The 27003-nt window shown below is 42.7% G+C and overlaps 2 protein-coding genes and 1 long non-coding RNA gene across 12 annotated transcripts in view; 1 reads left to right on the top strand and 2 right to left on the bottom strand.

The window, feature by feature from the left end:
• LOC115169652 (BTB/POZ domain-containing protein KCTD1) overlaps window positions 1–13467 on the bottom strand; it is a 23173-nt gene extending 9706 nt beyond the window's left edge. The window contains exons 1-4 of one of the 9 annotated variants that reach the window (XM_029725476.1): window positions 8444–9612; window positions 7631–8343; window positions 6874–6936; window positions 6474–6652 (exon numbers count right to left, since the gene is read on the bottom strand). In XM_029725476.1, the coding sequence (XP_029581336.1) occupies window positions 6474–6652; window positions 6874–6936; window positions 7631–7855 (467 nt within the window). In that variant the 5' untranslated portion in view covers window positions 7856–8343; window positions 8444–9612. The other 8 variants (XM_029725484.1, XM_029725478.1, XM_029725483.1 and 5 more) reach the window with 8 other exon arrangements.
• Window positions 9612–23413, top strand: LOC115169654 (uncharacterized). 2 transcript variants are annotated; one of them, XR_003870898.1, is made up of 3 exons: window positions 9612–9777; window positions 10050–10137; window positions 23346–23413. It is a non-coding gene; the product is annotated as an uncharacterized LOC115169654 (long non-coding RNA). The 2 variants fall into 2 exon arrangements; XR_003870897.1 differs by lacking the exon at window positions 23346–23413 and adding an exon at window positions 10684–10738.
• Window positions 23359–26677, bottom strand: LOC115169653 (aquaporin-4-like). Its single transcript, XM_029725486.1, has 4 exons — window positions 26276–26677; window positions 25869–26033; window positions 25184–25264; window positions 23359–23654 (listed from the first exon to the last, which is right to left on the bottom strand). The coding sequence occupies exons 1-4, from the start codon at window positions 26657–26659 to the stop codon at window positions 23376–23378; spliced, it is 909 nt and encodes a 302-aa protein (XP_029581346.1). The 5' UTR covers window positions 26660–26677; the 3' UTR covers window positions 23359–23375.
• Window positions 26678–27003: the final 326 nt, after the last annotated feature.

Genomic DNA, 27003 nt, shown 5'->3' with positions numbered 1-27003 from the left:
TCAGTTGGTAGAGCATGGTGTTTGCAACGCCAAGGGTTGTGGGTTCGATTCCCACGGGGGGCCAGCACAGGAAAATAATTATATGAAATGTATGCATTCACTACTGTAAGTCGCTCTGGATAAGAGCGTCTGCTAAATGACTAAAATGTAACTGTTTGCACATCATTACAACACTGTATATAGATAGACATATGATTTTTGGAACTTTTGATTGTATTGTTTACTGTTAATTTCTGTTTATTATCCATTTCACTTGCATTGGCAATGTAAACATATGTTTCCCATGCCAATAAAGACCTTCAATTGAAATTGAATTGAGAGAGAGACAGAGATCAATATACACTGCTCAAAAAAATAAAGGGAACACTAAAATAACATCCTAGATCTGAATGAATGAAATAATCTTATTAAATACTTTTTTCTTTACATAGTTGAATGTGTGGACAATGAAATCACACAAAAATAATCCATGGAAATCCAATTTATCAACCCATGGAGGTCTGGATTTGGAGTCACACTCAAAATTAAAGTGGAAAACCACACTACAGGCTGATCCAACTTTGATGTAATGTCCTTAAAACAAGTCAAAATGAGGCTCAGTAGTGTGTGTGGCCTCCACGTGCCTGTATGACCTCCCTACAACGCCTGGGCATGCTCCTGATGATGTGGCGGATGGTCTCCTGAGGGATCTCCTCCCAGACCTGGACTAAAGCATCCGCCAACTCCTGGACAGTCTGTGGTGCAACGTGGCGTTGGTGGATGGAGCGAGACATGATGTCCCAGATGTGCTCAATTGGATTCAGGTCTGGGGAACAGGCGGGCCAGTCCATAGCATCAATGCCTTCCTCTTGCAGGAACTGCTGACACACTCCAGCCACATGAGGTCTAGCATTGTCTTGCATTAGGAGGAACCCAGGGCCAACCGCACCAGCATATGGTCTCACAAGGGGTCTGAGGATCTCATCTCGGTACCTAATGGCAGTCAGGCTACCTCTGGCGAGCACATGGAGGGCTGTGGGGCCCCCCAAAGAAATGCCACCCCACACCATGACTGACCCACCACCAAACCGGTCATGCTGGAGGATGTTGCAGGCAGCAGAATGTTCTCCACGGCGTCTCCAGACTCTGTCACGTCTGTCACATGTGCTCAGTGTGAACCTGCTTTCATCTGTAAAGAGCACAGGGCGCCAGTGGCAAATTTGCCAATCTTGGTGTTCTCTGGCAAATGCCAACGTCCTGCACGGTGTTGGGCTGTAAGCACAACCCCCACCTGTGGACGTCGGGCCCTCATACCACCCTCATGGAGTCTGTTTCTGACTGTTTGAGCAGACACATGCACATTTGTGGCCTGCTGGAGGTCATTTTGCAGGGCTCTGGCAGTGCTCCTCCTGCTCCTCCTTGCACAAAGGCGGAGGTAGCGGTCCTGCTGCTGGGTTGTTGCCCTCCTACGGCCTCCTCCACGTCTCCTGATGTACTGGCCTGTCTCCTGGTAGCGCCTCCATGCTCTGGACACTACGCTGACAGACACAGCAAACCTTCTTGCCACTGCTCGCATTGATGTGCCATCCTGGATGAGCTGCACTACCTGAGCCACTTGTGTGGGTTGTAGACTCCGTCTCATGCTTCCAAAAGTGACCAAAACATCAGCCAGGAAGCATAGGAACCACTCCTTTATAGGGGGTGAATTGCTAATTGCCTATAATTTCCACCTGTTGTCTATTCCATTTGCACAACAGCATGTGAAATTTATTGTCAATCAGTGTTGCTTCCTAAGTGGACAGTTTGATTTCACAGAAGTGTGATTGACTTGGAGTTACATTGTGTTGTTTAACCTGTTGGGGATAGGGGGCAGTATTTGCACGGTATTTGCACGGCCGGATAAAAAACGTACCCGATTTAATCTGGTTACTACTCCTGCCCAGTAACTAGAATATGCATATAATTGTTTGATTTGGATAGAAAACACCCTAAAGTTTCTAAAACTGTTTGAATGGTGTCTGTGAGTATAACAGAACTCATTTGGCAGGCCAAAACCTGAGAAGATTCCAAACAGGAAGCGCTCCCTCTGACTATTTATTGGCCTTCTTGATCATCTCTATCCAAAACAGGGGATCTCTGGCATAACGTGACATTTTCTAACGCTCCCATAGGCTCTCAGAAGGCGCCAGAACATTGAATGATTACTTTGCAGGCCATGGCTGAAAAACAGTAGCGCATTTGGATAGTGGTCAATCTGAGAACAATGAGACTGGGGCGCTCGTGCACGAGCCTCCACCATGTTTACATTTTCAGTCTTTGAACAAAAACAGGGTTTCCCAGTCGGAATATTATCGTTTTTTTACGAGAAAAATCGCATTAAAATTGATTTTAAACAGCGTTTGACATGCTTCGAAGTACGGTAATGGAATATTTTGATTTTTTTTGTCACGAAACGCGCCGGGCGGTGTCAACCTTCTTTAACCTTCGGATAGTGTCTTGAACGCACGAACAAAACACCGCTATTTGGATATAACTATGGATTATTTGGAACCAAACCAACATTTGTTATTGAAGTAGAAGTCCTGGGAGTGCATTCTGACGAAGAACAGCAAAGGTAATCACATTTTTCTTATAGTAAATCTGAGTTTGGTGAGTACCAAACTTGGTGGGTGTCAAAATAGCTAGCCTGTGATGGCCGGGCTATCTACTCAGAATATTGCAAAATGTGCTTTCACCGAAAAGCTATTTTAAAAATCGGACATAGCGATTGCATAAAGGAGTTCTGTATCTATAATTCTTAAAATAATTGTTATGTTTTTTGTGAACGTTTATCGTGAGTAATTTAGTAAATTCACCGGAAGTGTTCGGTGGGAATGCTAGTCACATGCTAGTCACATGCTAATGGAAAAAGCTGGTTTTTGATATAAATATGACCTTGATTGAACAAAACATGCATGTATTGTATAACATAATGTCCTAGGAGTGTCATCTGATGAAGATCAAAGGTTAGTGCTGCATTTAGCTGTGGTTTTGGTGACATTATATGCTAGCTTGAAAAATGGATGTCTGATTATTTCTGGCTGGGTACTCTGCTGACATAATCTAATGTTTTGCTTTCGTTGTAAAGCCTTTTTGAAATTGGACAGTGTGATTAGATTAACGAGAGACTTGTCTTTAAAATGGTGTAAAATAGTCATATGTTTGAGAAATTGAAGTAATAGCATTTCTAAAGTATTTGAATATCGTGCCATGGGATTCCACTGGCTGTTGAGTAGGTGGGACGCAAGCATCAAATTCTTGATGATTAAATTCTCAGAGCTGCAAAATCTGGACCCATACAAATCAGCCGGGCTAGACAATATGGACCATCTCTTTCTAAAATTATCTTCCGAAATTGTTGCAACCCCTATTACTAGCCTGTTCAACCTCTCTTTCGTATCGTCCGAGATTCCCAAAGATTGGAAAGCTGCCGCAGTCATCCCCCTCTTCAAAAGGGTTGACACTCTAGACCCAAACTGCTACAGACCTATATCTATCCTACCCTGTCTTTCTAAGGTCTTCGAAAGCCAAGTTAACAAACAGATTACCGACCATTTCGAATCCCACCGTACCTTCTCCGCTATGCAATCTGGTTTCAGAGCTGGTCATGGGTGCACCTCAGCCACGCTCAAGGTCCTTTACGACATCATAACCGCCATCGATAAGAGACATTACTGTGCAGCCGTATTCTTCGACCTGGCCAAGGCTTTCGACTCTGTCCATCACCACATTCTTATTGGCAGACTCCACAGCCTTAGTTTCTCAAATGATTGCCTCGCCTGGTTTACCAACTACTTCTCTGATAGAGTTCAGTGTGTCAAATCGGAGGGCCTGTTGTCCGGACCTCTGGCCGTCTCTATGGGTGTGCCACAGGGTTCAATTCTCGGGCCGACTCTCTTCTCTGTATACATCAATGATGTTGCTCTTGCTGCTGGTGATTCTCTGATCCACCTCTTACGCAGACGACACCATTCTGTATACTTCTGGCCTCTCTTTGGACACTATTAACTAGCCTCCAGACGAGCTTCAATGCCATACAACTCTCCTTCCGTGGCCTCCAACTGCTCTTAAATGCAGGTAAAACTAAATGCATGCTATTCAATCGATCACTGCCCGCACGTGCTCGCCAGTCCAGCATCACTACTCTGGACGGCTCTGACTTAGAATACCTGGACAACTACAATTACCTTGGTGTCTGTTTAGACTGTAAACTCTCCTTCTAGACTCACATTAAGCATCTCCAATCCAAAATTAAATCTAGAATCGGCTTCCTATATCGCAACAAAGCATCCTTCACTCATGCTGCCAAACACACCCTCGTAAAACTGACCATCCTACCGATCCTCGACTTCGGTGATGTCATCTATAAAATAGCCTCCAACACTCTACTCAATAAACTGGATGCAGTCTATCACAGTGCCATCCGTTTTGTCACCAAAGCCCCATACACTACCCACCATTGCGACCTGTATGCTCTCGTTGGTTGGCCCTCGCTTCATACTTGTCGCCAAACCCACTGGCTACAGGTTATCTACATGTCTCTGCTAGGTAAAGCCCCGCCTTATCTCAGCTCACTGGTCACCATAGCAGCACCCACTCATAGCATGCGCTCCAGCAGGTATATCTCACTGGTCACCCCCAAAGCCAATTCCTCCTTTGGTCGTCTTTCCTTCCAGTTCTCTGCTGCCAATGACTGGAACGAACTGCAAAAATCTCTGAAGCTGGAGACTCATATCTCCCTCACTAGCTTTAAGCACCAGCTGTCAGAGCAGCTCACAGATCACTGCACCTGTACATAGCCCATCTGTAAACAGCCCATCCATCTACCTACCTCATCCCCATACTGTATTTATTTTTCTTGCTCCTTTGCACCCCAGTATCTCTACTTGCACATTAATCTTCTGCACATCTACCATCCCAGTGTTTAATTGCTATATTGTAATTACTTCGCCACCATGGCCTATTGATTGCCTTAACTTACCTCATTTGCACTCACTGTATATAGACCTTTTCTTTTGTTCTACTGTATTATTGACTATGTTTTGTTTATTCCATGTGTAACTCTGTGTTGTTGTATGTGTCGAATTGCTACGCTTTATCTTGGCCAGGTCACAGTTGCAAATAACAACTTGTTCTCAACTAGCCTACCTGGTTAAATAAAGGTGAAATAAATAAAAATAAATAAAATAAAGTTGCTAATCTAGCCAATGTGTAGATAATGATATTAGTTTTCCTTCCATGCATGTTCAATATATCATATGTTATAGGGCCCAACAAACTGCTGCTATTCTTCAGTTGAGCTGTTGAGCTGTTGAGCAGTTGACAGTACTCAGGACAGCGACTCTGTGCATCATGTGCTATGACTCACTGGATGTGGGTGAGCTCAGTGTTTGATTTCTTTCACACCTTTGTTGAGTGATGCACACATAACTCTGCTCCATGCACACAGACAGAGACAGTGCGAAAGAGAGAGACAGTGCAAGAGAACGCGAGAGAGAGAACGAAAGAGAGAAACAGACAAAGACAGGAAGAGAGCGATAGAATCAGAGGGAAAGGGAAATGAAGCGGTATGGATGAGAGGAAAGAGCTGTCCTGTGGTCTGATGGAGGGGGTCAGGGCCAGCTGGTAGAGAGGTGCCTGAGGTGGAGTGGCGCCCTGGGGGCCCGGCCCCAGGCTGCAGCGTGGCACTCTTGCCTCCAGATGGTTCCTTGCCCTTTACTGCTGCTGGGACATCTGTCAGAATTAGGAGCTGCTTTTGTCTGCAGTTTGGACATTTGAGCCATGCAAATGTTTACTTCTCAAAATATCTCTGGGGCAGGTTTGAAAAAAGGAGGCCATTTTGGATTTGGTATAGTGGGAAAATATTGCTATGATGGATTGTAATCACTATTGTAGAATAGCCTCAATAATCATATGAATTGAAACATTCAGTAATATCATTCATCCATTCGAGTACTACATCTTTGTGATTGGATGAACTTTGACATTTGTCCGAGCTGAGCTATCAGAGGTTGGCATTAAAGTAATTCCGCAGAACTTTTGTATAGTTTCAGACAGCAGATTTGAAAGTGGTGTTCACGAGCCAAAGTTTGTGTACTACGTCATCCATTTTGTATGATATGTAACGTCCTACCACCATTTAAAAAAATAAATAAATCAATTGCAATTCGTATGATACATTAGGAATTTGTTGTGCTTAAGATCCCGGACTGTATCTTTAAGCGGTAAGAGAGCTAATGCAGATGAACACGGCTGAAATGCTGGGCTAGGCTACCATCTACCTCATCATTTTCCTTTCAACCCCTGAATCATCCCAAACACCCTCTAGAACCACATACGAACAACACAGATTTAAAACACTCTGTGGCACTGTGTACCGAAAAGGGCTAAAACAAAGACATAGCTTTACTCAAGTGTAATTGAAGAACTGTATCCATAGCAGAGAGCTCACATGCCTGGACTCTGGGTACTTGGTTAACGTGGCCAGACTGCTGGTGTACATGTGTCCGCCCACGTCGATGTGCACAGGGGCGTTGGACTTGGTGAGCTGGGCGGGTGTCGGGATGCCCTGGTTACTCAGGGGGGACGCTGGCGATCTTGTGATCATTGGCCTGGACATGCTGGAACGGTTATCCTGTTACAAACAAGTAGACAAACCATGTTAATGATTATCAATATGGTGGACAGCACAGATTGAATACACATTCAAACGATTTGTTCATAATATGTAAATGTGTATTTTTCCATTGATAAATGTTGACTGAACAGTACAAACTCCAGTTAAAACAGTTACATTTACACCAAACAGGAAGTGTGTTAGTACACACCGGTTAAAAAGGATACATTTAAACTAACCCTGAAATGAAGAATGCAACATTGCAGGACTTTGATTGGCCAGATAATATTCTTGTCATCATTCTGAAAAAAAGTTATGGTCAAGTAGTTGTCCAAGGTCCAACTCCTCTGTTTAGTCAGGACTGGGATAGTATATGTATCGCTCTGTGTTACACTAGCCTAGTATTTCCTGACCTTGACCTGAATGTTACCCAGCACAACCTCCCATATCTGTTGGGCATAATCATCTTCCAAAACCAAAATCAATTTGGAGCAGCAATCTCACAGACTGTAAATGAGCAATAATCAGTCTAGATTTGAATAATGTAATAAGATTTAGGAATGTTCCCTGCTAACCCAAAAACACAATTAGCTGCCAATATCTCTAATGGCAAACAGAACAAATTGAGTTTCCCAATCACAAGTTCAAGACCCTCCTCTGAGCCAATAAGAATAAAAAAATACAGAACGTCTCTCTGCACAACATGCAAACATTGTCATTGGAGGGAGAAATGTAGATGTTCTCATTTGAATTAAGTAGTAATGACAAAGAGATGTAGAACCCAAATTAAAACTTTAGATGAAGTTTTAAATGACATTAGCTCTGCTTATCTGATTTGATCCATTTGGGGAAATGGATACAAAACATTTGCATTGATTCACACCAAATAAATCCAACAACGTCCACTGTTGGTGGCTAGGCAACCGACATAAAACAAAGCATCTACAGACAGTATGCACAAGTGGAAACGAATCGGACTAAATAAATGTCTGTTACCTGCGCTGACGATGAAGACACAGAATGATCATTCTGCTTTAGTGCTACTGCAGGTAAGGGGTTGCTTCTTGAGTACATGAACGGAGCGTCCCCGCATTCCGCTCCTGTTCGCATAGAGATTCGTTTCAGGGACGCGTGTACTACGGACTCATCCACGGAATTGATTGGACGCGGGTGCTTTCTCGGTTTCTGAGGTGTTAAATCCATGATATCCGTTGCTTCCATTATCGAACCTGGCGCACTAAAAACTGGCTTCAAGCTGGAGATGCTGTCGGTTTCCACCTACAGACTCCGGAGAGGCGTGAATGGCGGGCAGCAGCACACTATAAACAAGAGCGATGCTTCAGTGGCAGACAGTCAACTGTGCTGCTTTTGCAATGGTTGTTGGGATAAGTCAAAGCCCCCCGACAGCATTTTCATCCTGTTGCCCCTGGGTTTTTAGGGTTGTCGCTGTTATAAAGGAAGGCATTGTCACATTTACCGCAGAATTTCGCGTCTGCTAAGGTGTATTCTATAAAGTGGACAACAGGTTGATCTTTGGACCACCCCAAAAGCGCAGCATATCCCAACTTGCGCCCTGGCCTTTTCCCTTCCTATTCTTCGCCATCCTTTGTTCCAGCTGCCTCTCAAACACTACCATGTAGGCTGAACATTACTTTTCCACTTAGCCTGCATCTGAAACTAAACCTTGTCCAGATGTCTGGCAACAGGTCCTTAGTAAAAAAACAAACAAAGCTCAGTAAATATTGTAACACTATAACAGTGCAGAGTATTCAATGACTAACAAAAGTACATAATCAAAATGCAACAGACCTCGTGTTTCGGTTCTAGATTAAAACACACACACACGCCCCCGGGGCATTGGTGACCCTGGATGAACGCTTAACCTTTCCCCGATCCTTTTAGTTTCCACAGCACACTGTCCATAGAGCAGTTTACGCACATAAAGAAGACACTGATAGTATTGAAAGCGTACGTACGCCCTCCGCTGACCTCAATCAAGCCATGAACTCTATCGACCTTCAGCCTCTTAACCGTCGATCTACTCATGATGATTAGCTGTTTTTTAAAACGGTTTTTTTGTTGTTGCTTTACAACGCTTTGGAATGTATTTACGTCATGAATAGCGCTATAAAAGTTGAATAAATTATTATTATTCTCCCAGAACAATGGGCTGTATTCAGGAGGGCTGTTAAGATTGTAGTGTAGATTTGATGAGCAAATTAAAAACCAGTGACACCCACCCATTTTACATAAACTAGCTGGATAATGTTGATCAGTGTTATGGACACATTTCCACTTTGTTTTTCGCAATGTGTCTGTTATGATTATTTATTTTGCCTAAATCTCTTTTCTTATTAACAGTTATGCAGGTGCGCTTCCTAGTTCCTACCGGTCCCTACCATCCACACACAGTCCAAAAAGTTCCTCCCTCTATAAAGCAGTATGGTCTTAGCCCATACCAGAAATACGCAGACTTCAAAGGCCCTTCTAGATCTAATCTAATGACATATCAGAGATCCACAGGCAATTATTTTCTCTTTCAAAAAGTAGAAAGGGAGAATATATTCCGATCCAACATTTTCCATAACAGCACTGCGAAAAGATCATAATACACACCATAAGATGGTACCATTAAATCCACAACATCTGACCCCTCATTGTAGTTGTTCACCAAACAGAATCCAAACTACATGAAGTATTGACACATACTATACTCTCCTGGGTTATTTTCCTATAACGTTCAGGAAATCCAATCCACTCATTTTAAAATCAGTCATTTTTTAAAATATAATTTAATTAAAAACAACCACAGCTAGCCTTAAAACATCCATGTTTTTACTTCTCAGTTTTGGCAGTGTGGGTTTCACACCTAGATACCCAATTAGCAATTAAGCCTGCCTTTGAGTGTAGGCCGCCACTGTGGTGTGTGATCCTGCCCTGATTTGCATGCAGTTCGTTTGTGCACACGCTGATAAGCGCAGGCAGCCATACATAGTTTTAAAATTCAACTCCAGAATCCCTCTCGCAGAAGGCAGAGGGGCCCGCGGGGCGAACAGAGAGGGAGAAATCACACGGCTGCTCTTCAAAAGGGAAACCTGTGTACAGCAGCCGGCAAAGTGCGTGGGATCATACTCAGAATGCAGGTAATTTGTTCCCTGACTAATTTGTGGAAGATGGTATGTGTAGAAAGTTCTGAAAACCAGCTCGCTGAAATTGGCTGTCCTCAAAGCCTTGCCATCATGAAGGTGGATGGAGTGGAGAATCTGCTTAGAAGAATCATGAAAAGTGTGTGTGTGTGTGTGTGTGCGCATGTCATGGAGCGAGAGAGGAGAAAAAGAGAATGGATTCAGTACATGTAGCACAACCATTTCATCCCAACTCAAATTAAAACCTTTCCCTGTGGATTCTTTTTCAGGTTGACTACTCCTACTTTCAAACAGCAGGCGAACACTTCAACTCTTACAGTACACATCTAAAACGGCACAGACCAGGACACCCAGGTGGTAAGATCATCAGTAGAACCTGACAAGTAACACTGCAAGGCATCGCAAGAATGTCTTAAAATAGGGTGTTGGGCCACAATGAGCCAGAACAGCTTTAATGCACCTTGGTATAGAGTCTACAAGTGTCGAACTCTATTCTAGGGATGAGACACCATTCTGGGAAATGTAATCTTTTGGTGTTTTGTTCATTGAAAACGCTGTCTCAGGCCCCTCTCCAGAATCTCCCATAAGTGTTCAATTGGGTTGAGATCTGGTGACAGGTGACAATGGCATATGGTTTACATCGTTTTAATGCTGATCAAACCATTCAGTAACTACTCATGCCCTGTGGATGGGGCATAGCCATGGTAGCCAAAATAATGGCCTGCCCAGCATTTATATACATAACCCTAAGCATGATGGGATGTTAATTGCTTAATTAACTCAGGAACCACACCTGTATTCAATAGACTCTCATTTACTCAAGTGTTTCCATTATTTTGGCAGTTACCTGTATGTGTGAACTGATATACTACATCCCATTCCCTTCATCTCTTTTCCTTTCAGAACTGCTGCAGTCAGTCTTCCCACCTGTTGCCATTTTGAATAATGTAGGCCAACCACATTGCTGTGTGTATACAAAACAAATGCTCTACCATTTGTTAGTGGTTCAGTGTTCCCTTGCATATTTAAGTCTAAACTTGAGTAGCAAGAACACGCTAAACAAATAGTTCTGTCTCAAGTGACTTTCTTGTTTATCCTTGTCTGGTGTAATTGTGTTGACCGAATCCACACCGCAGCATGTTCAAACAAATCTGGAGTTGGCAAAATGAATCAAAGATTAGTTGTCGGACTGCACTCAGTTTCTGTGTTTAGTTTTCAACAAATATTTTACATTGTGTGTCTGTGTGAACAAAAAAAATAAACAAGTTGCATGCACAAGTAAGCATTATGGTAGGAATCTTTTCATCTGGACATAGCCTGCTGTTGTGTCCACTGTTTTAATCATGCAAAAATCGTTGAAGGTGCCCTCATTGTACATTTGGAGATCCTATAATGTGTGACTAATGACTGCATGTATATATAATGTGTGAGAAGCACATTGAGCAATGGTGCCCTTTTACGCACAGATGCGAATGTTGCTCGTCATAACAGCGCCCTCCAGCGAATGCTCCTAGAGCCACGCATTTCACTCTAAAGTAAGGAATAGGACTAATTAAAATGTTATAACATGTGCGCGTTTTACTTTTTGGCATTAAAAGGGTGGGAATATACCACCACCAGCCTGTAAACAGTTAGATTTTGATTGAGAAATGGCAAGTATAAGTCAAAAAAGTTGCATAGTGTTCATAGCCATTGTGGCCACATCCTGATGCGCAGCCATAGATCTCGCTAGTAATGTGTTAACCATTGTGGATGAATATCATTCCTAAAATTCGAATTTGTAAACTCATACTAACCATATATATCATGTTTTGTCTCCATAACATCACAGCTACAAAGATGCAAACATAGATCCAGACTTCCGCCAGGGAGTATCTAAATATGTGCAGTGGCACCTCTGTACCGTGGAATTCCCTGCGCACGGGTATAGGTCAGCCCCGCAAGAGATCTATGGGAAGCAAAAGGAAGATACTGTAGCCTGCATTGTCTCTTGGTTTACATAGATATGGTTCTCGTTACAAAGCGACGCCAAATACAAATGCATTATTCACAGAATTTGCATTGACGTGTGTAAAATAGGTACCTCCTGTCTTACAAAATAAAAACCCTCCGGCAAAATTACTCCACAATGGCGTCTTTCATTAGCCAGATCTGGGGCACTCAGGAAATGAAACTGGTCTAGGACAAACGAAGAGGCTTTTTCTTTCGAAATGCCTAAACTCGGTTTGTGTGACGAAGTCCAATGGGGAAAACGGCGACGATGTGTTCGGGCTGAAACAATGCGCCAGGAGCGAATTCACACGGACCGATAGCTATGGTGTTTTCTGAACGAAGGTCGTACAATTCGGTGAAAATAGAAACATTAAGTCATTCGTCGACACTTACTGAAAAATACAGTTGTTTAACACCTAACAACATCCAGGAAGTGGTTAAATGTGTTAGACTGTGGCGCTCATCGCCTGGCACATGCGTAAAAGCGGCTGCGCCTTGAAAGTCCCAGTCAAACCAGCCTCGGAAATAATAGCAAACCAAATAAATATCCGCTTACCTGAAACATGGATGGGCATAAAGTATATTTGAGAACCCTTTCCCTTAGATTTCGCCTGCGATCTGCTTCCCTTCCTACACCAGTGAGAAATGCAATAGCTTGGCTAAGGTAGACAGAACAAAATACAGAGAATACTTGCTCCAGGGCTCCAAACCCCTCAAGGCAAAGATCAGGATACAATTAGCTCATGTCTCTACCCCAGTCTAAACCAATCTACAGAATAAAACTCTTAGCAAAAAACATCACTACAACAGTGCGTCGGCCTTTATGGAACATTTAGTTTATATTTCTTCATAAAATCCTAAAAGAAAATAATCATGCTATTTTTTTTTTCGGCATACAAAATCTTCACGCCTGTCTCCAACTTCCCTATTGGCTTCCTCTCGCACAGCAAAGCTGATTTTAATCGTTATGATTAGTTTTGATGTAACGTTCCCGCAGGCGATTTCTGCAAATGGACGGAGTGTTTCTTTGCCAGGAAGGAAAAGCAGCAGATGGTGATAATTACATAGATTGTTGGTTGTCTTCTGAAAATGTTATTTTTTTAACGTGTATTTTTTGTAATGTTCTGGAGTTCGAACATAAATGGTCACAGTGTCAAACAACTTGATTTACAATCAACTTTAATCAATGGATGAATTCTAATGGAAAATCGACACTTCCCCTCCCATTCCCTTTGGCCAACTTCCCAACTGACATAGTTATATAAATAAGCACTTGCAGCCTGCCTTTCCCCAATCAAGTCTGAATCAGCGCCTGGGGCTTATGCACGAGCTCATTTCAAATGTTCAACCATGCATCATTTCAGGGCCCGGTTTCCCAAAAGCATTTTAAGGCTAAGTTAATCGTTAGAACCATATTTCCTGATGAATTTAGCCTTAAAATGCTTTTGGGAAACCGGGCCCTGGAATATTGAAGCTTTTCGTTTCAAACTGTGGCATACTGACAACTAAGATTAAGTTCTAAATTCTTCCTTTCATTGATTTGTACATAATGCAAAATATACAAAATATTTTTGTTACCTGGTTGTACAGTCATTTAAATGATGTCCATATCTTTTACATGGCTTTTCACTCTAACAGAGCCACATGCCTGATATGTTCAATAGTGGATCTGTTCATTTGTCTCCCATGTACTGCTGTTGAACCTACTGTTACAAATAAACACAAGGATAACATTTAGAAATTCTTTCATCCTCTCTCTCGCCACCTGCTGTTAAAAGCACTAGTTGCTCTGAATGGGGAATAAAAAGCTCTTACATCTATGCAAATCTATAGAGTACCACAGTATGAGTCATAATACCCATAAAACCTAGCGGTCAAATGGAAATGGTTCCAATTATTTTCCCACAGGGAATTTTAGAAACACTTCAAATAAGGGCTGTGTTTCATGTAGGCTTACCCTGGCGTGACGTTTTAATAACCATGTAAATCTCTCTAGGTGACTTATCAATATTCGCCTGTGCTAATTAGCTGCTAACATGCCTATCATAAAGAACTAAAAATGCCATGATGATCTGGACAAGACTGCCGAATCGAGGCAATGGTAATAATCTCTGGATTAACTATCTGTTAGCTAAATGTAGTAATGACTAAATTGGCAAAAAATTGGCAAAAAATTGGCAAAAAATTAAATGAACAATTCTGTTACCTGTATTGTGCAGGTTTTACATTGACACAATACCTGTTAGCAAAGGTGTCAGCTAGGAATGACATGCAGGGATTTGTAGTTTCGCATGACGTCTACATTGATGCTAATTAACATTTTCAAATCCGAAAGTAAATAGAGCCAAATATATTGATAAATGACCTTGCCCGAGAGAGATTTACATGGTTATCAAAACGTCATGCCAGGGTAAGCCTACACGAAACACAGGCCTTATTTGAAGTGTTTCTAAAATCCCCTATGGGAAAAAATGAATGGTGAAAAAATTATTGGAACCATTTCCCTGTTTGACCGCTAGGTTTTATGGGTATTATGACACCTTTACTATGGGGCTCTATTCACCTTCATAGGTTTCAAAATAATATGCATTAATTGATACATAATGTCAACTGCTGTATATGTCCTTCCTGAACTAAGCCATTCAAAACACTAACACTACAGAGAAGATGGTTGCATTTGTGTAACAAGTGAATGACTCATGGATACAAATCATATGAATAGTGATTGTTTGACGATAGCGGTTTAGGCAGTTACCTTTTCAGTTTTCCATATACTCAAACATGCTAGATGTAATCATCATACCATGGTCTGTGTGGACAAACAAAGAATTTAGGAAACAAGAGAACCACATTATCCAGGATGGAGTAGGCCTGTGCAGATAATTTGATATACTCCATGTCATTCATAGTTTGGCCCCTCGTAACCATTCCCTCTGGCTGAGGCTGTATCAGGCAAATGACCAACTGTAGCAAATTGGCCACTGACCAACTCTGAAAGTCCATGATCTAAAGAGTGTTCGTCTGCCCATTGCATCCTAAAGAGATCATCACCAGAGATTGCTTTCGAGGAATGGCCAGGGCCAGCCATTCTTAACACATCCAGAGCACAGGGGCCTTTTTTAGCTTTCCACTGTTTGACCAACGTGTCCCAGGGGAAAACAAACATAGGATTAAAGTGTTACAATGGAGTTATTTGCCCCGGAGGTTGCCGGCTGGCGCACAAACACCAAGCCTTGCATTTTCTATTTACCCCATCCTCCTGCACTTTAAAAAAAATATATATTATTTTTTATCTTTGCAATCAGGCTGACAAACTGTAGCAAAACTGAGAGCACCCAAGGCCTCAAAATCTCATACGTTCCCTATTTTCCACAGAAATGGAGCCAAGTCATAATGCGGCCCTCCCGATTCAGTATTAAAGATATGCATTAGATGTTGTAGAAACGAAAACCAGCTAGCCAGTGGTGATTTTTGAATACTCTTGCTTGGTGTTCTGGGGCCAAAAACAATTCCATTGTTCTAATACTCTGGTTGTGGGGTATGTTTTACTTGGAAAAGAACCTAGTTGCTGCAACAGCGGGAGAGCCCTGTCAGATCTATATTTTGGTGGACAAATTAGTGAAATAGCTTGCAGATGTGATTTCGCCCCAAACAAACCTAGCCTGGCAACAGTGCCTGATGACATCATGCCTAAGGTTATCCATGCATGCACTGTATGGAGGTTTGAGTTACTTTCCAACTCTCTGGAAAACAGTCAACTGAGCCACAGTTATACAAAGCCATGGTTTCTTTGTCTGTATTCATTTTATCTCACGATGACTATATCACTTGTTCCCTTTTTGTGGCAGATGGCGCTCTTTTTATTAGTCTGGTTCTTTCCAAAATATATTTATCCTGTCTAAACTTTGAGTTTTCACTTGCTGAATTACTCATAGCTTATGAATGTGCCATCAGTGAGAAGTTAATTTGTTCTTCTTGAATCTTTCGGTCAGACTAGTGCGTACTGGTGGCTTGATATCCATTTCCCTCAGTCAGTATGCCCATGGCTCTTTCATTCTATGACAATACACTTTGATTTGATTTTGCCAGCTCTCCCCCATAGTTATAATGAACTCAATCAAACAGTGGCCACAGTTATCCTCATTCAGAACATACTGAGAGATCTTGCTGTGATGTAGCCTCGGACCACGTTAATGACTCTTGCTGTGCACACCACACCCCTGTAATGGCCCGTGGTTATGTAAGGGAGTGGGCTGGATAGGGAGAGGGTTGAGATTGTTCCTGAATCTGACTCAATCTGAGCCTACGGCCATGTATAGTTTGGGGCTGCCCGCAGTTTATCATCAAATAGTTTTTTTGGCACTGGGACATTTAACTTTTAAGGAAGGCTCTGTTGCAACTAGCTTGTTTTGGTAAAGTGTACTGTGGAGTTATCGTATGTTGGGTTTGGTGCCATCAAGGCACTGTACCTAAAATGAAGAACCTTTTGATATGACTTCATGACTTGCATCTGCATGAAAATGTTCTCTTTTGTTTAGCCCTCATGACGGTTTCGATGGTGGAATATACCAGAAATATCATAGTAAATGATTACGCATAGCAGCATACAATGAGGTAGCTCTCAGAGGGTTAGACAGGAGTGGTCCTATTCAGTCTGTTTGAGCACCTATCTTCACTAATACTCTGATCACAGCGACATACATCCATCCAGTTCTTCCCATCCCAAACCCAGCTAAACAGCCAGCCCACCCACAGTGGACAGAAGAGGTAATGACAATGCAGTAAGAGGAAGAGAGGAGAGACAAGAGGAGGAGGGGGTTTGGTTGGGTAATGCTGGGAGGCTCTAATAAAATGTAATCCTATTACATGGTTCCCACTAGAGGGCAACAATAATAAAGGTTTTCCTAATAACATGGCAGTGCAGGCCAGACCCAAATGGAAACAGGTCCTCCGGTGAAGTCCCATAGTCCTACATATATCCTCTCATTAGCTACATGGCTGATGGGCCACGTTACACCTCCGAGGCCTCTGAGATATGACTGTCGTGATGGCATTGTAAGAGTTAAGCCAAACAAATGTGTTTCATCAAACTAGAGTTTGGGTTGTTCTGCATAGAAGGAAGGGGGATGAAGGAAGGAGGGAGGGATGTTGAGTGAGGGAATGTGGGGTTGGGAACTGAGAGAAACCGAGCCCTGAGGAAACCAATCAGAGATTCTCCACCCTCTTCCTGTCGCTAAGCCACTGGGGTCTCAGGTGTGCACTACACAGGCTAATAGCGCTTAAACTTGATTGTTTGTCTTATGGTGTAGTCTTGGTTTTGTAAATTAGCATTTAGAGAAAACTGTAAGTCCAATCAATGACAAACAAAATTGCAATGCGCAACAACAGCAGGCATAACAGTCCAATGATGAAGATGGCAACTCTCGTTATGATCGTTCTGTAACTTGCTGTATGAGCTACAGGATAAACATGAGGTGTACTCTCTATCATAGATATGTGAGGTGTACTCTTTATCCTAGAAACCTGTATCCTAGACTGGCTGACACTGGTAGAACTTGGTCAATTCTGGGGCCAATGTTAACTAAAAATGGCAAATTGTGTGTTCAAAACCTAATTTTGGCGTTATTTGATGAATGTGATAAATGCCAAATGCACTCAGTCTCCCAGCATTATCATGCAAATGCAGAAAAATATTTATCCGAAGCGACAAGGTGAGTGAGGATATCAATCATATTCTCCAGACAGATTGAGTTATTAAGTGAGCCATTGTAGCAGTATTATGAAACTCAGAATAACAAAGGGTTATTTATCTGTGTGTGTTTGTGTGCATGTGTGTGTATATGTCAGACAGAGAATCAGACAGAGAGGGGGAAAGAAAGAGATGAGAGAAAGAGGGAGAGAAGAAGAGTGTGTCGCATTCCTTCCTGTTCCTGTACCACCCTCCAACCCCAGAGCCGCAGACTCAAGGCGGTTTTGAGAATCAAACAATTTCACGCAGCTACTGCAGGAGGAAATGAACTGAGCCCAGAGCAATAATACAATTATACAAATGTTATTACAGACTCGCCTGCTACTGTCCTACTTTAATTCAAATTTGGGAACTCCAGGCAGCGCTGGTGGCAGAGACCTTCCTGAATAAATCAACATTAGCTTACTTCTAAATTATTAAGGAAGTGGGAGACTTTCTTGTTTATAGTATGAATTATGAAACAAGTGTTTTACGCTGTTTTTCTTCATGAATCCCCAAATATTAATTGCTAATGATCTTTAAGGTGTGTGTTTTATCTTTGTGCCCCCTTAAGTTGTATCGGCTGCTGAGAGGCATTTTGCATCAGAAGCTTTAAGTTTTGAAGATTCTACATACAGTAAATGTGAGGAATGTTAGATTAGGAAATTAATTAAAGATAATGCCTGAGATAATGTCTTTTTTTGTAACATATGCATGATGAGCTTTATTGGTTCTGTATAGCACAAATAAACCTCTTTTAGTTTGGTCTACTGTAGGACAAATACGTTTTTGTGCATTTTCCCAAATGTGCTTTTGTTACATTTTTACGCTATTTTTCGGACATTGTTTTTGATTGTATTTTAACAACGCCCATCAGCCTTATAATCAAATAACGTTGATAAAGGCCTTGTCCAGGCCACCCTTGCCACCTCAAATAGGCATCAACATAAAATAAATTAAAATACATTTTGCCTAACATAAGACTTAAGTTTTTTTGGAAGAACCATCATCTTAAATGAAATCTTGCTGGTGGCTCATTAGGCATTTCATCACCTGAGCAGCTGAGTAGAAGTAGCACAAAAACATTATTCAATGTCACTTTTTATATTTATACTGAACAAAAATATAAACTCAACATGTAAAGTGTTGGTTTCATGAGCTGAAGTAAAAGATCCCAGAAATGTTCCATATGCACAAAAAGCTTTCTCTCAAAATGTGTGCACAAATTTGTTTACATGACGGTTAGTGAACATTTCTCCTTTGCCAAGATAATCCATCCACCTGACAGGTGTGGCATATCAAGAAGCTGATTAAACATCATGATTATTACACAGGTGCAGCTTGTGCTGTGGACAATAAAAGGACACTCTAAAATGTGCCGTTTTGTCACACAACACAATGCCACAGATGTCTCAAGTTTTGAGGGAGCGTGCAATTGGCATGTTGACTGCAGGAATGTCCACCAGAGTTGTTGCCAGAGACTTTAAGGTTCATTTCTCTACCATAAGCTGCCTCCAACATCGTTTTAGAGAATTTGGCAGTACGTCCAACCAGCCTCAGAACCGCAGACCAAATGTAACCATGCCAGACCAGGACCTCCACATCTGGCTTCTTCACCTGCGGGATCGTCTGGGACCAGCCACCCAGACAGCTGATTAATTTCTGTACAAACGGTCATAAACCATCTCAGGGAAGCCCATCTGCGTACTCTTCATCCTCAACAGGGTCTTGACCTGACTGCAGTTTGGCGTCGTAATTGACTTCAGTGGGAAAATGCTCACATTTGATGGCCACTGGCATGCTCGAGAAGTGTGCTCTTCAAGGATTAATCCTGGTTTCAACTGTACCGGGCAGATGTCAGACAGCGTGTATGGTGTTGTGTGGGCGAGTGGTTTGCTGATGTCAACGTTGTGAACAGAGTGCCCCATGGTGGCGGTGGGGTTATGGTATGGGCAGGCATAAGCTACGGACAACGAACACAATTGCATTTGTTGATGGCAATTTGAATGCACAGAGATAACATGATGAAATCCTGAGGCCCATTGTCATGCCATTCATCCGCTGCCATCACCTCATGTGTCAGCAAGATAATGCACAGCCCCATGTCGCAAGGATCTGTACACAATTCCTTGGAAGCTGAAAATGTCCCAGTTCTTCCATGGCCCCCATACTAACCAGACATGTCACCCCCCCCCCACTGAGCATGTTTGGGATACTCTGGATTGTGTATGACAGTGTTCCAGTTCCCGACAATATCCAGCAACTTCGCACAGCCATTGAAGAGGAGTGTGACAACATTCCACAGGCCACAATCAACAGCCTATTCAACTCTATGTGAAGGAGATGTGTTGCGCTGCATGAGGCAAATGGTGGTTTACACCAGATACTGACTGGTTTTCTGATCCATGTCCCCTTCTTCTGTGACCAACAGATGCATATCTGTATCCCCAGTCATGTGAAATCCATAGGTTAGGGTGTTGTTTTGTGTGTATATTTTTGTTTAGTGTTGTTGGTCCAGAACAACTGTTGGTGTCCGTCTGGAACATCAAATGTACTGTATGTAATACTGCAGCAGAGGAAGGAGAAGGAATACTCAAGATATTTCTAGGTATTCACATATGTGGAAAGGTGACTGAATACAAAACCTTGCAATGGAATCTATTCATATCAGTTAAGGTTGAACACAAAAAAATTCTCATCATTAAATTACACAAGCATCCTGTTAGAGCCGATTTGGACATATTCGTATAAAAGACAGAACATACAGAGATCCATGTACGTTTGTGTAAATATATTAATTATGAATGTATATGACGAAATATTAGGTACGTACCTTAATGATTTATATTTACCTGATTTGAGATATATTCTTTTGTGATTAGTGTAATTTAGTTTTTGGCCCCCCTTCTTGCCCATTCATTGTACTGTGGTAAGTGTGTTAGGATAATGGCAGGAAGTTGGGTCTTCGGGGGCGGGGGAGTCCTAGCTAGACGTGGGAGTGGTATAGTCTTTTGACCATACAGACAGGCCATATTATGTATTTTTCACGTCAAGTAATCTCTGCTTTAAGTTGATTGGAGAATCATTTTTTTGTTAGATGTAAGAATAAACCTTTTTGTTGCACCATATCCCTGGATCTCATTGAATGTTTTGGCCGTTTGGAAACCTTGAATGTGGACTGTATGCGTACGAAACAACCCCGCTTTCAGGCTAGGACAGTGGCTATGGTAAAGAGGAAAGGAAGCCACTACACATCCGCTTCACAATTTTGGCGGCTATCTACCTATGCTGTCCCCTCCCCTTCCTTCAACCTTGTCCGATGATGAGCCAGCTCTGTAAATTAGTACTTGTGGCAGACAGAGCTCTCCTTGTACCCTATTCCATGAGGAAATAGTCCATGGTCTCACTCAGATTTAAGTGCTCATTTATTTGGGCTATGAAGATGATATAGGGCGAGCTGAGAGACTGTTGGCCTGTGGACTTTACTCAGGCCCTGGAGGGATGCCCATAGGCTGGGGAGAGAGGAGCGGATGGGGAATGGGGGTTATAGTACTATGACCTACTGTCCGGCCTGCTTGGGGACTGAGCACAGCTTTCAGATCCCTTGCAAATCAGTTAGAGTAAATTACCTTCTGTAATGTCATGAGGCCACTTACGGTAGTTGTGTAAATGTTAGGTTGGGATTTTTTGTTGTTTTCAACAGGAATCAGTTCATGAACAGGGGATAGGACTCAAGCTGCCTTGTCTCCACCTCCTCAGGCCTCAAAGTTTATTGTAAGGCTCGTGACTGCCCTCCTCTGGTCAACAGTCTAATGGCAGATATTCATGAGACCATACCTTATTTTCCCCACAAAACGGTGACGCGGTTGGCATGTGTACGTACCTTAAACTGAGTTGGGGAGGGAGGTAGGGGGAGTAAAAACCTAACTGGTATGTGATTTAATCTTTAGTGTAATATGAGTTCTATTGCACTGTAAATGTGAGTTTAACTCCCTAGCTTTACCTTTTTTTTATCAACAGTGGCACAATGTCATCCGAAGTCAACCAGTTAGTTTTTTTTTATCACCCAGGAGTATATGCAGTCAGCTTGGCTTCTCTCCACATGAAATTGTCCCTGTTTTTTTCAAAGGAAATAAAGTGAGATTGTGACAGATCACCTCTATTCTATTTGACAAAGTGCCCCAACATTTCCAGTGGTGTTCCACTGATTGAATTATATGAACCTATAGTCTCAGAAAGAACACACATCATCCCCATACGTCTGGCTATGAGGAGACACTTTCTAGAGGGAGATGAGGCTATCCATCATGGCGGGGACTGTGCTTCTGTCACGCTGCTGCTGTAAACTCCTTCTGCCCTACAGTGAAATGATACATCTCTTCAGAAGCAATTCTCTGCTCAGGTTCTGGCCTTAAACTCAAACATTTTATTAAAAGCTGTATTATGAGAAGTGCTTCATGTCAGACGGAAAACCACTGTTGCATCTATTTGGTATATGATACGGTTATGGTTTGTGTTTTGTGAGGTACCAACAGAAGCCAAACTAAGGCATGCATATGTACAGTATAATCACAAAATTGTTCACACTGAAGACTTGGAAATCACAATTTATTTAATGAAATTCTAAATCAACACAGAAACTGCATTAAGGTGCAGTTGTCAAGTATGAAAGTCTAACATTCAAAGACAGTTGTCGGAAGTTTACATACACTTAGGTTGGAGTCATTAAAACTTGTTTTTCAACCACTCCACACATTTCTTGTTAACAAACTATAGTTTTGGCAAGTCAGTTAGGACATCTACTTTGTGCATGACACAAGTAATTGTTCCAACAATTGTTTACAGACAGATTATTTCACTGTATCACAATTCCAGTGGGTCAGAAGTTTACATACACTAAGTTTACCGTGCCTTTAAACATCTTGGAAAATTCCAGAAAATGTCATGGCTTTAGAAGCTTATGATAGGCTATAGAAGTACAGACTCATTGGAATGGAATATTTGGAACTGTATCAAACATATGGAAACCACGTTTGACTCGGTTTCATTTATAAAACATTCCAGCCATTACAATGAGCTCGTCCTCCTATAGCCTATCCCACCAGCCTCTACGATCTATAACTGCTATTCGATGGTTTGTTTATGATCTGTTGCTACCCACATAAAATCTGTGTGTTAAGATAGATATGTTATAGGCAAAGCTTAATTGTTTTCTTCCCTGACCAATGTGCACTGAGAATGTAAAATAAGTACGAACAATATAGGACCGGGCTGAAGATATCCAATAGAACTTGTCCATCATAGCATTGGTTTTATAATGTGCTTAACGATCATATGTAAATAATATCTCTTATGCCCTCATATACAAATACAATTTGTGACACTAATCCACCCCCCAAAATAAGCCTGCCGTTTTGTCTCCAGTTACCAAATTCAGTGTGATGACCCATTGTAAATGGTTGACCTGGACATTTTTCCCTGACAGAAATCCCTGAAGTATAGTCTTTTGTTATCATCCTGCAGTGTAGTAGAGTGCCACAAGAAAACAAATCTGGGCCAGAAGATGATGGGACAAGATTGCAGAGATCAATAGTTTTCATATGATATGGGTAATTAGTTGGAGTAGTGTGCAAAATTTTTTATATTATCCAATTACCTCACAAATGTTGAGGAAGGCTCACCTCCGTGTACATGAACACACCTACATTGAGAGGACATGCAGCAATCATTTTCTGCCTGAGTAGTGAGTTGTGTGGGTTAAGGCATGGGGGCTTGGAGTAGGGGGCTGCAGTGGTGGAGGACCCTGACTGAAAGTGTCTCTCTGGATCTCCCCCCTGCTCTACAGGTTAGTCTCCCTCTCCAGTGCCCTTGGTAGTCATACAGATGACAGCACCTCGTCTGTCAAGTCCCGGAAAGGATCCTTCTTTTCCCCCTTCTCCAGGTAGATGTGGTGGATGGACGGTGGCTTGGTGATCAGGTCATCTGGTTCCCCCTGGTACACGCCGTTGCCCTCCACCTCCCTGTACTTCCTCGACGCTGGATCCTTCTGGAAGACGTCCCGGAGCATCCTCTTCAGCTCAGGGTCCGGGCAGAACAGGTATTCATAAAAGGCAGCCGCCGTGATGCCACCCAGGATTGGACCAACCCAGTACACCTGCAATACAGGTAAAGTAAAACCCAGTTCAGACAAATATGAACCCATTACCACAGCAGAGGATACCCCATTCTGACAGAGCTGCCATGCATTATTAAACTAGATGTCTTGTCATGTCTGTAAAGGTGCAACAGTTGTTGTTTATGGGCATCCTCAGTGGAGCCAGGCACCTTTTTTAGGTTCTGCCAAGTCAACCATTTTGTTATCAAAAGAGAGCAAACACCTGTCAGATACTGACACCACTCTCAGTGAGAAGACCTATCCTAATTATATCCAAGACCCAGACCCCCCTCCCTACACACACACAACATGCAGTTCCACTGTGCCTTGCTGACTCAGTAAAGACTATGAACAGCTCCGTGAGAATGATTGCCCTGGATACAGAATTAAAGAAGCACATGCTTTGTATAGTCCATAACACCTGTCCATGACTGGTCTGTACTGTTCCTTTTATTCTGCATTAGCAAGCTACAAAGCATGCATCTACCTAGTTATATGTAAACTATTAATTAGGCATGCTTTAGGTGAGTATTTCCTTTCCATTTGAACCCTTGTAGAACTCCCGTCCACTGTTGTGGGGGAAGACGTTGTTGAACGGCACTAGATAGCATCCTTCAGCTGCTCTGGCATGGAGATATGCCATCATTGCACTGTGACCTAGTCCTGTAGCTATAGCCCCCCCCCCCATAGTAATTTAGCCCCCCTTGCTCCTGGAGAATAGAGACAACCTGAACACCTTTATCACAAAATCACATCTAAACACATATCTGACCCTATATTTTAAGCAAAGAGTTTACCTTTCAACTGTATAATGAATGATATACACTGAGTGTACAAAACATAAGGAACATCTTCCTAATATTGAGTTGCACCCCCTTTTGTCCTCAGAAGAGCCTCAATTCACTGGGGCATGGACTACAAGGTGTCAGAAGTGTTCCACAGGGTTGCTGGCCCATGTTGACTCCAATGCTTCCCACACTTGTGTCAAGTTGGCTGGATGTCCTTTGGCTGGTGGACCATTTTTGATACACATGGGAAACGGTTGAGCGTGTGAACCCCAGCAGCGTTGCAGTTCTTGACACACTCAAACCGGTACGTCTGGCACCTACTACCGTACCCCCTTCAAAGGCACTTAAATATTTTGTCTTGTCCATTCACCCTCTGAATGGCACACATACACAAAAATCCTTCTTTAACCTGTCTCCTCCCCTTCATCTACACAGATTGAAGTGGATTTAACATGCGACATCAATAAGGGATCATAGCTTTCATCTGTATTCACCTGGTCAGTCTGTCAGAGTGTTTGGTACACTCAGTGTATGATCAACAATGCTTCACAACATGGCAGGTCAGTTTTAACCATTTTAGACATGGTTTCAACACATAAAACAGCTGTGTCCCTTATACTGGCAAATAGCCATCAATGGCTTAGATATGGACTATATGGCTTAGATATTCCCCCTTCACCGACAACTGTGTAGGAGTATAGCCCTTTGAGGGTGAGAAGGCGGCAGCAGTTTCTATCTTACCCAGTGGTTTTCAAAATTCATGGTGGCGACTGCAGGCCCAAAGGAGCGAGCGGGGTTCATACTGGCTCCTGTGTATGGGATCTAGAACACAAAGCATGGCACAGAGATGTTAACATGATGTCACTGTAGAGAGAGAGAGAGAGAGAGAGAGAGAGAGAGACATGGAGCAACACCTAGCCAGAGTTGACACAACACCTACAGTAGTGTATTGTTCCACTTGAATACATGATACAATGAAAGTATATATCATCATGGGAAATGTATGCTGGTATTCCATAGATATACAGTACATGGTACTTGTTAGCATTGATTGGCGTCTAGTAGCATGTAGGCAGCATATGTCGTTTGCAGGATAATTAATTTACACAGTGGGGGTTTAGGTAGGTCCCTGATGATTGGTTGGCATGGAGGAGGAACAGCGGTACCCAATGAGGATGCACACGTGAGATATGAACTAACTGTGAACTAATGTACTATATTGTACTATTCTACCATTATGATGATTTAGAGAATAAACTACATCAATGCACTGTTTACATTTTCTTCCATAGGTGGTATTGAATGAAATATAATGTCTGACTCTTGAGGCCTTCAGGTTCGCTATAATCCTAGAGCTCTAACCACTACAACATGTGGCCTGTCCTCTAACTTACCTAACTCAAGTTAGAGAGAGAATCCCACTCACCGCGAACAGATGGCCGATGGCTACAGCGACTCCAATGGCGAGGCCTGCCGAGCCGTTAAGGTCCGAGCGTTTGGGGTCGCAGGTGGCGAACACGGTGAAGACCAGCTGGAAGGTGATCAGGAGCTCCACCAACAGGGCTTGGCCCATGTTGAGCTTAGGGTTCACCTGGGAAACAAGAGTAAGAGTTAGCAACAGTCTGTATGTCTTCGTCTATGAATGAACAGAACTTTATGGCATCAATCCATACCAGACCTGGGTTCAAATAGTATTTAAAAATATTTTCAAATACTTTAGCTGTGCTTGATTGAGCTTGCCTGATGGAGTAGTCCCAAAATAGTCCATAGGTGTCAACTCTGACTGTTGCTAGCTAGATTCTCTGATTTTTAAGGCTAAACTATATGTCTTACCATAGTCACTCCAAGGCCCCCTCTGACAGACACTGGTGTCACCAGGTAGAGGAGCCCTGCCCCAGTGATCGCCCCCAGGCACTGGGCAGCCAGGTAGAAGACACCCTTGGCCAGGCTCAGCTTCCTGGTCACCACCATGGCCGCTGTGACTGCCGGGTTGATGTGACTGCCACTGATGTGTCCGAAGCATTGCACCATGGTGGCGATGGCCAGGCCAAAGCACAGCGAGATGAGGACCAGGTCTGCGGGGGGAGGGTTGTCTGACTCGGCTGCCCAGTTGATGGTGGAGCCCAGGCTGAGGAGGACGAAGATCAGGGAGGCTAGGTACTCGGCTGACACAGCTCTCCAGAAATCCTTGGTCCAGATTCCTTTGAACGCCACCATGATGGGGTGCTGGTTACACGCTGACAGGCAACTCCTGGTAAAATAATAATGAATTCATAAATGAAATGATTATCCCAGTTAGTTATTCTCCATCTGTCTGTGTGTCTGGAAATTCACTGAACCCTTCCAGGGAAGGGAACTTGCTGCTGGGCACAACATTTAAAACTCTAGGGAATTGAGTCAGTGGCTTCCCATCACACACTTTGCCAGGCAGCAGAGCACACACTATGCTAAGGACATACAGTAGAGGGATGCACTATGCTAAGGACATACAGTAGAGGGATGCACTATGCTAAGGACATACAGTAGAGGGATGCACTATGCTAAGTACATACAGTAGAGGG

The sequence above is a fragment of the Salmo trutta genome, chromosome 31 (genome assembly GCF_901001165.1).
Source record: "Salmo trutta chromosome 31, fSalTru1.1, whole genome shotgun sequence".
In the NCBI taxonomy this organism is placed as follows: domain Eukaryota; kingdom Metazoa; phylum Chordata; class Actinopteri; order Salmoniformes; family Salmonidae; genus Salmo; species Salmo trutta.
This window is presented reverse-complemented; position numbering and strand designations above follow the sequence as displayed.

Bases quoted from the DNA above. Each gene is read 5' to 3' on its own strand.
- LOC115169653 (XM_029725486.1), bottom strand. From the start codon at position 26,659: ATGGTGGCGTTCAAAGGAATCTGGACCAAGGATTTCTGGAGAGCTGTG. The intron at 25,265-25,868 runs GTGAGTGGGATT...TTTGTGTTCTAG, and splicing joins CCATCGGCCATCTGTTCGCG to ATCCCATACACAGGAGCCAG. The intron at 23,655-25,183 runs GTAAGATAGAAA...CCTGTATTGCAG, and splicing joins TGAATTTTGAAAACCACTGG to GTGTACTGGGTTGGTCCAAT.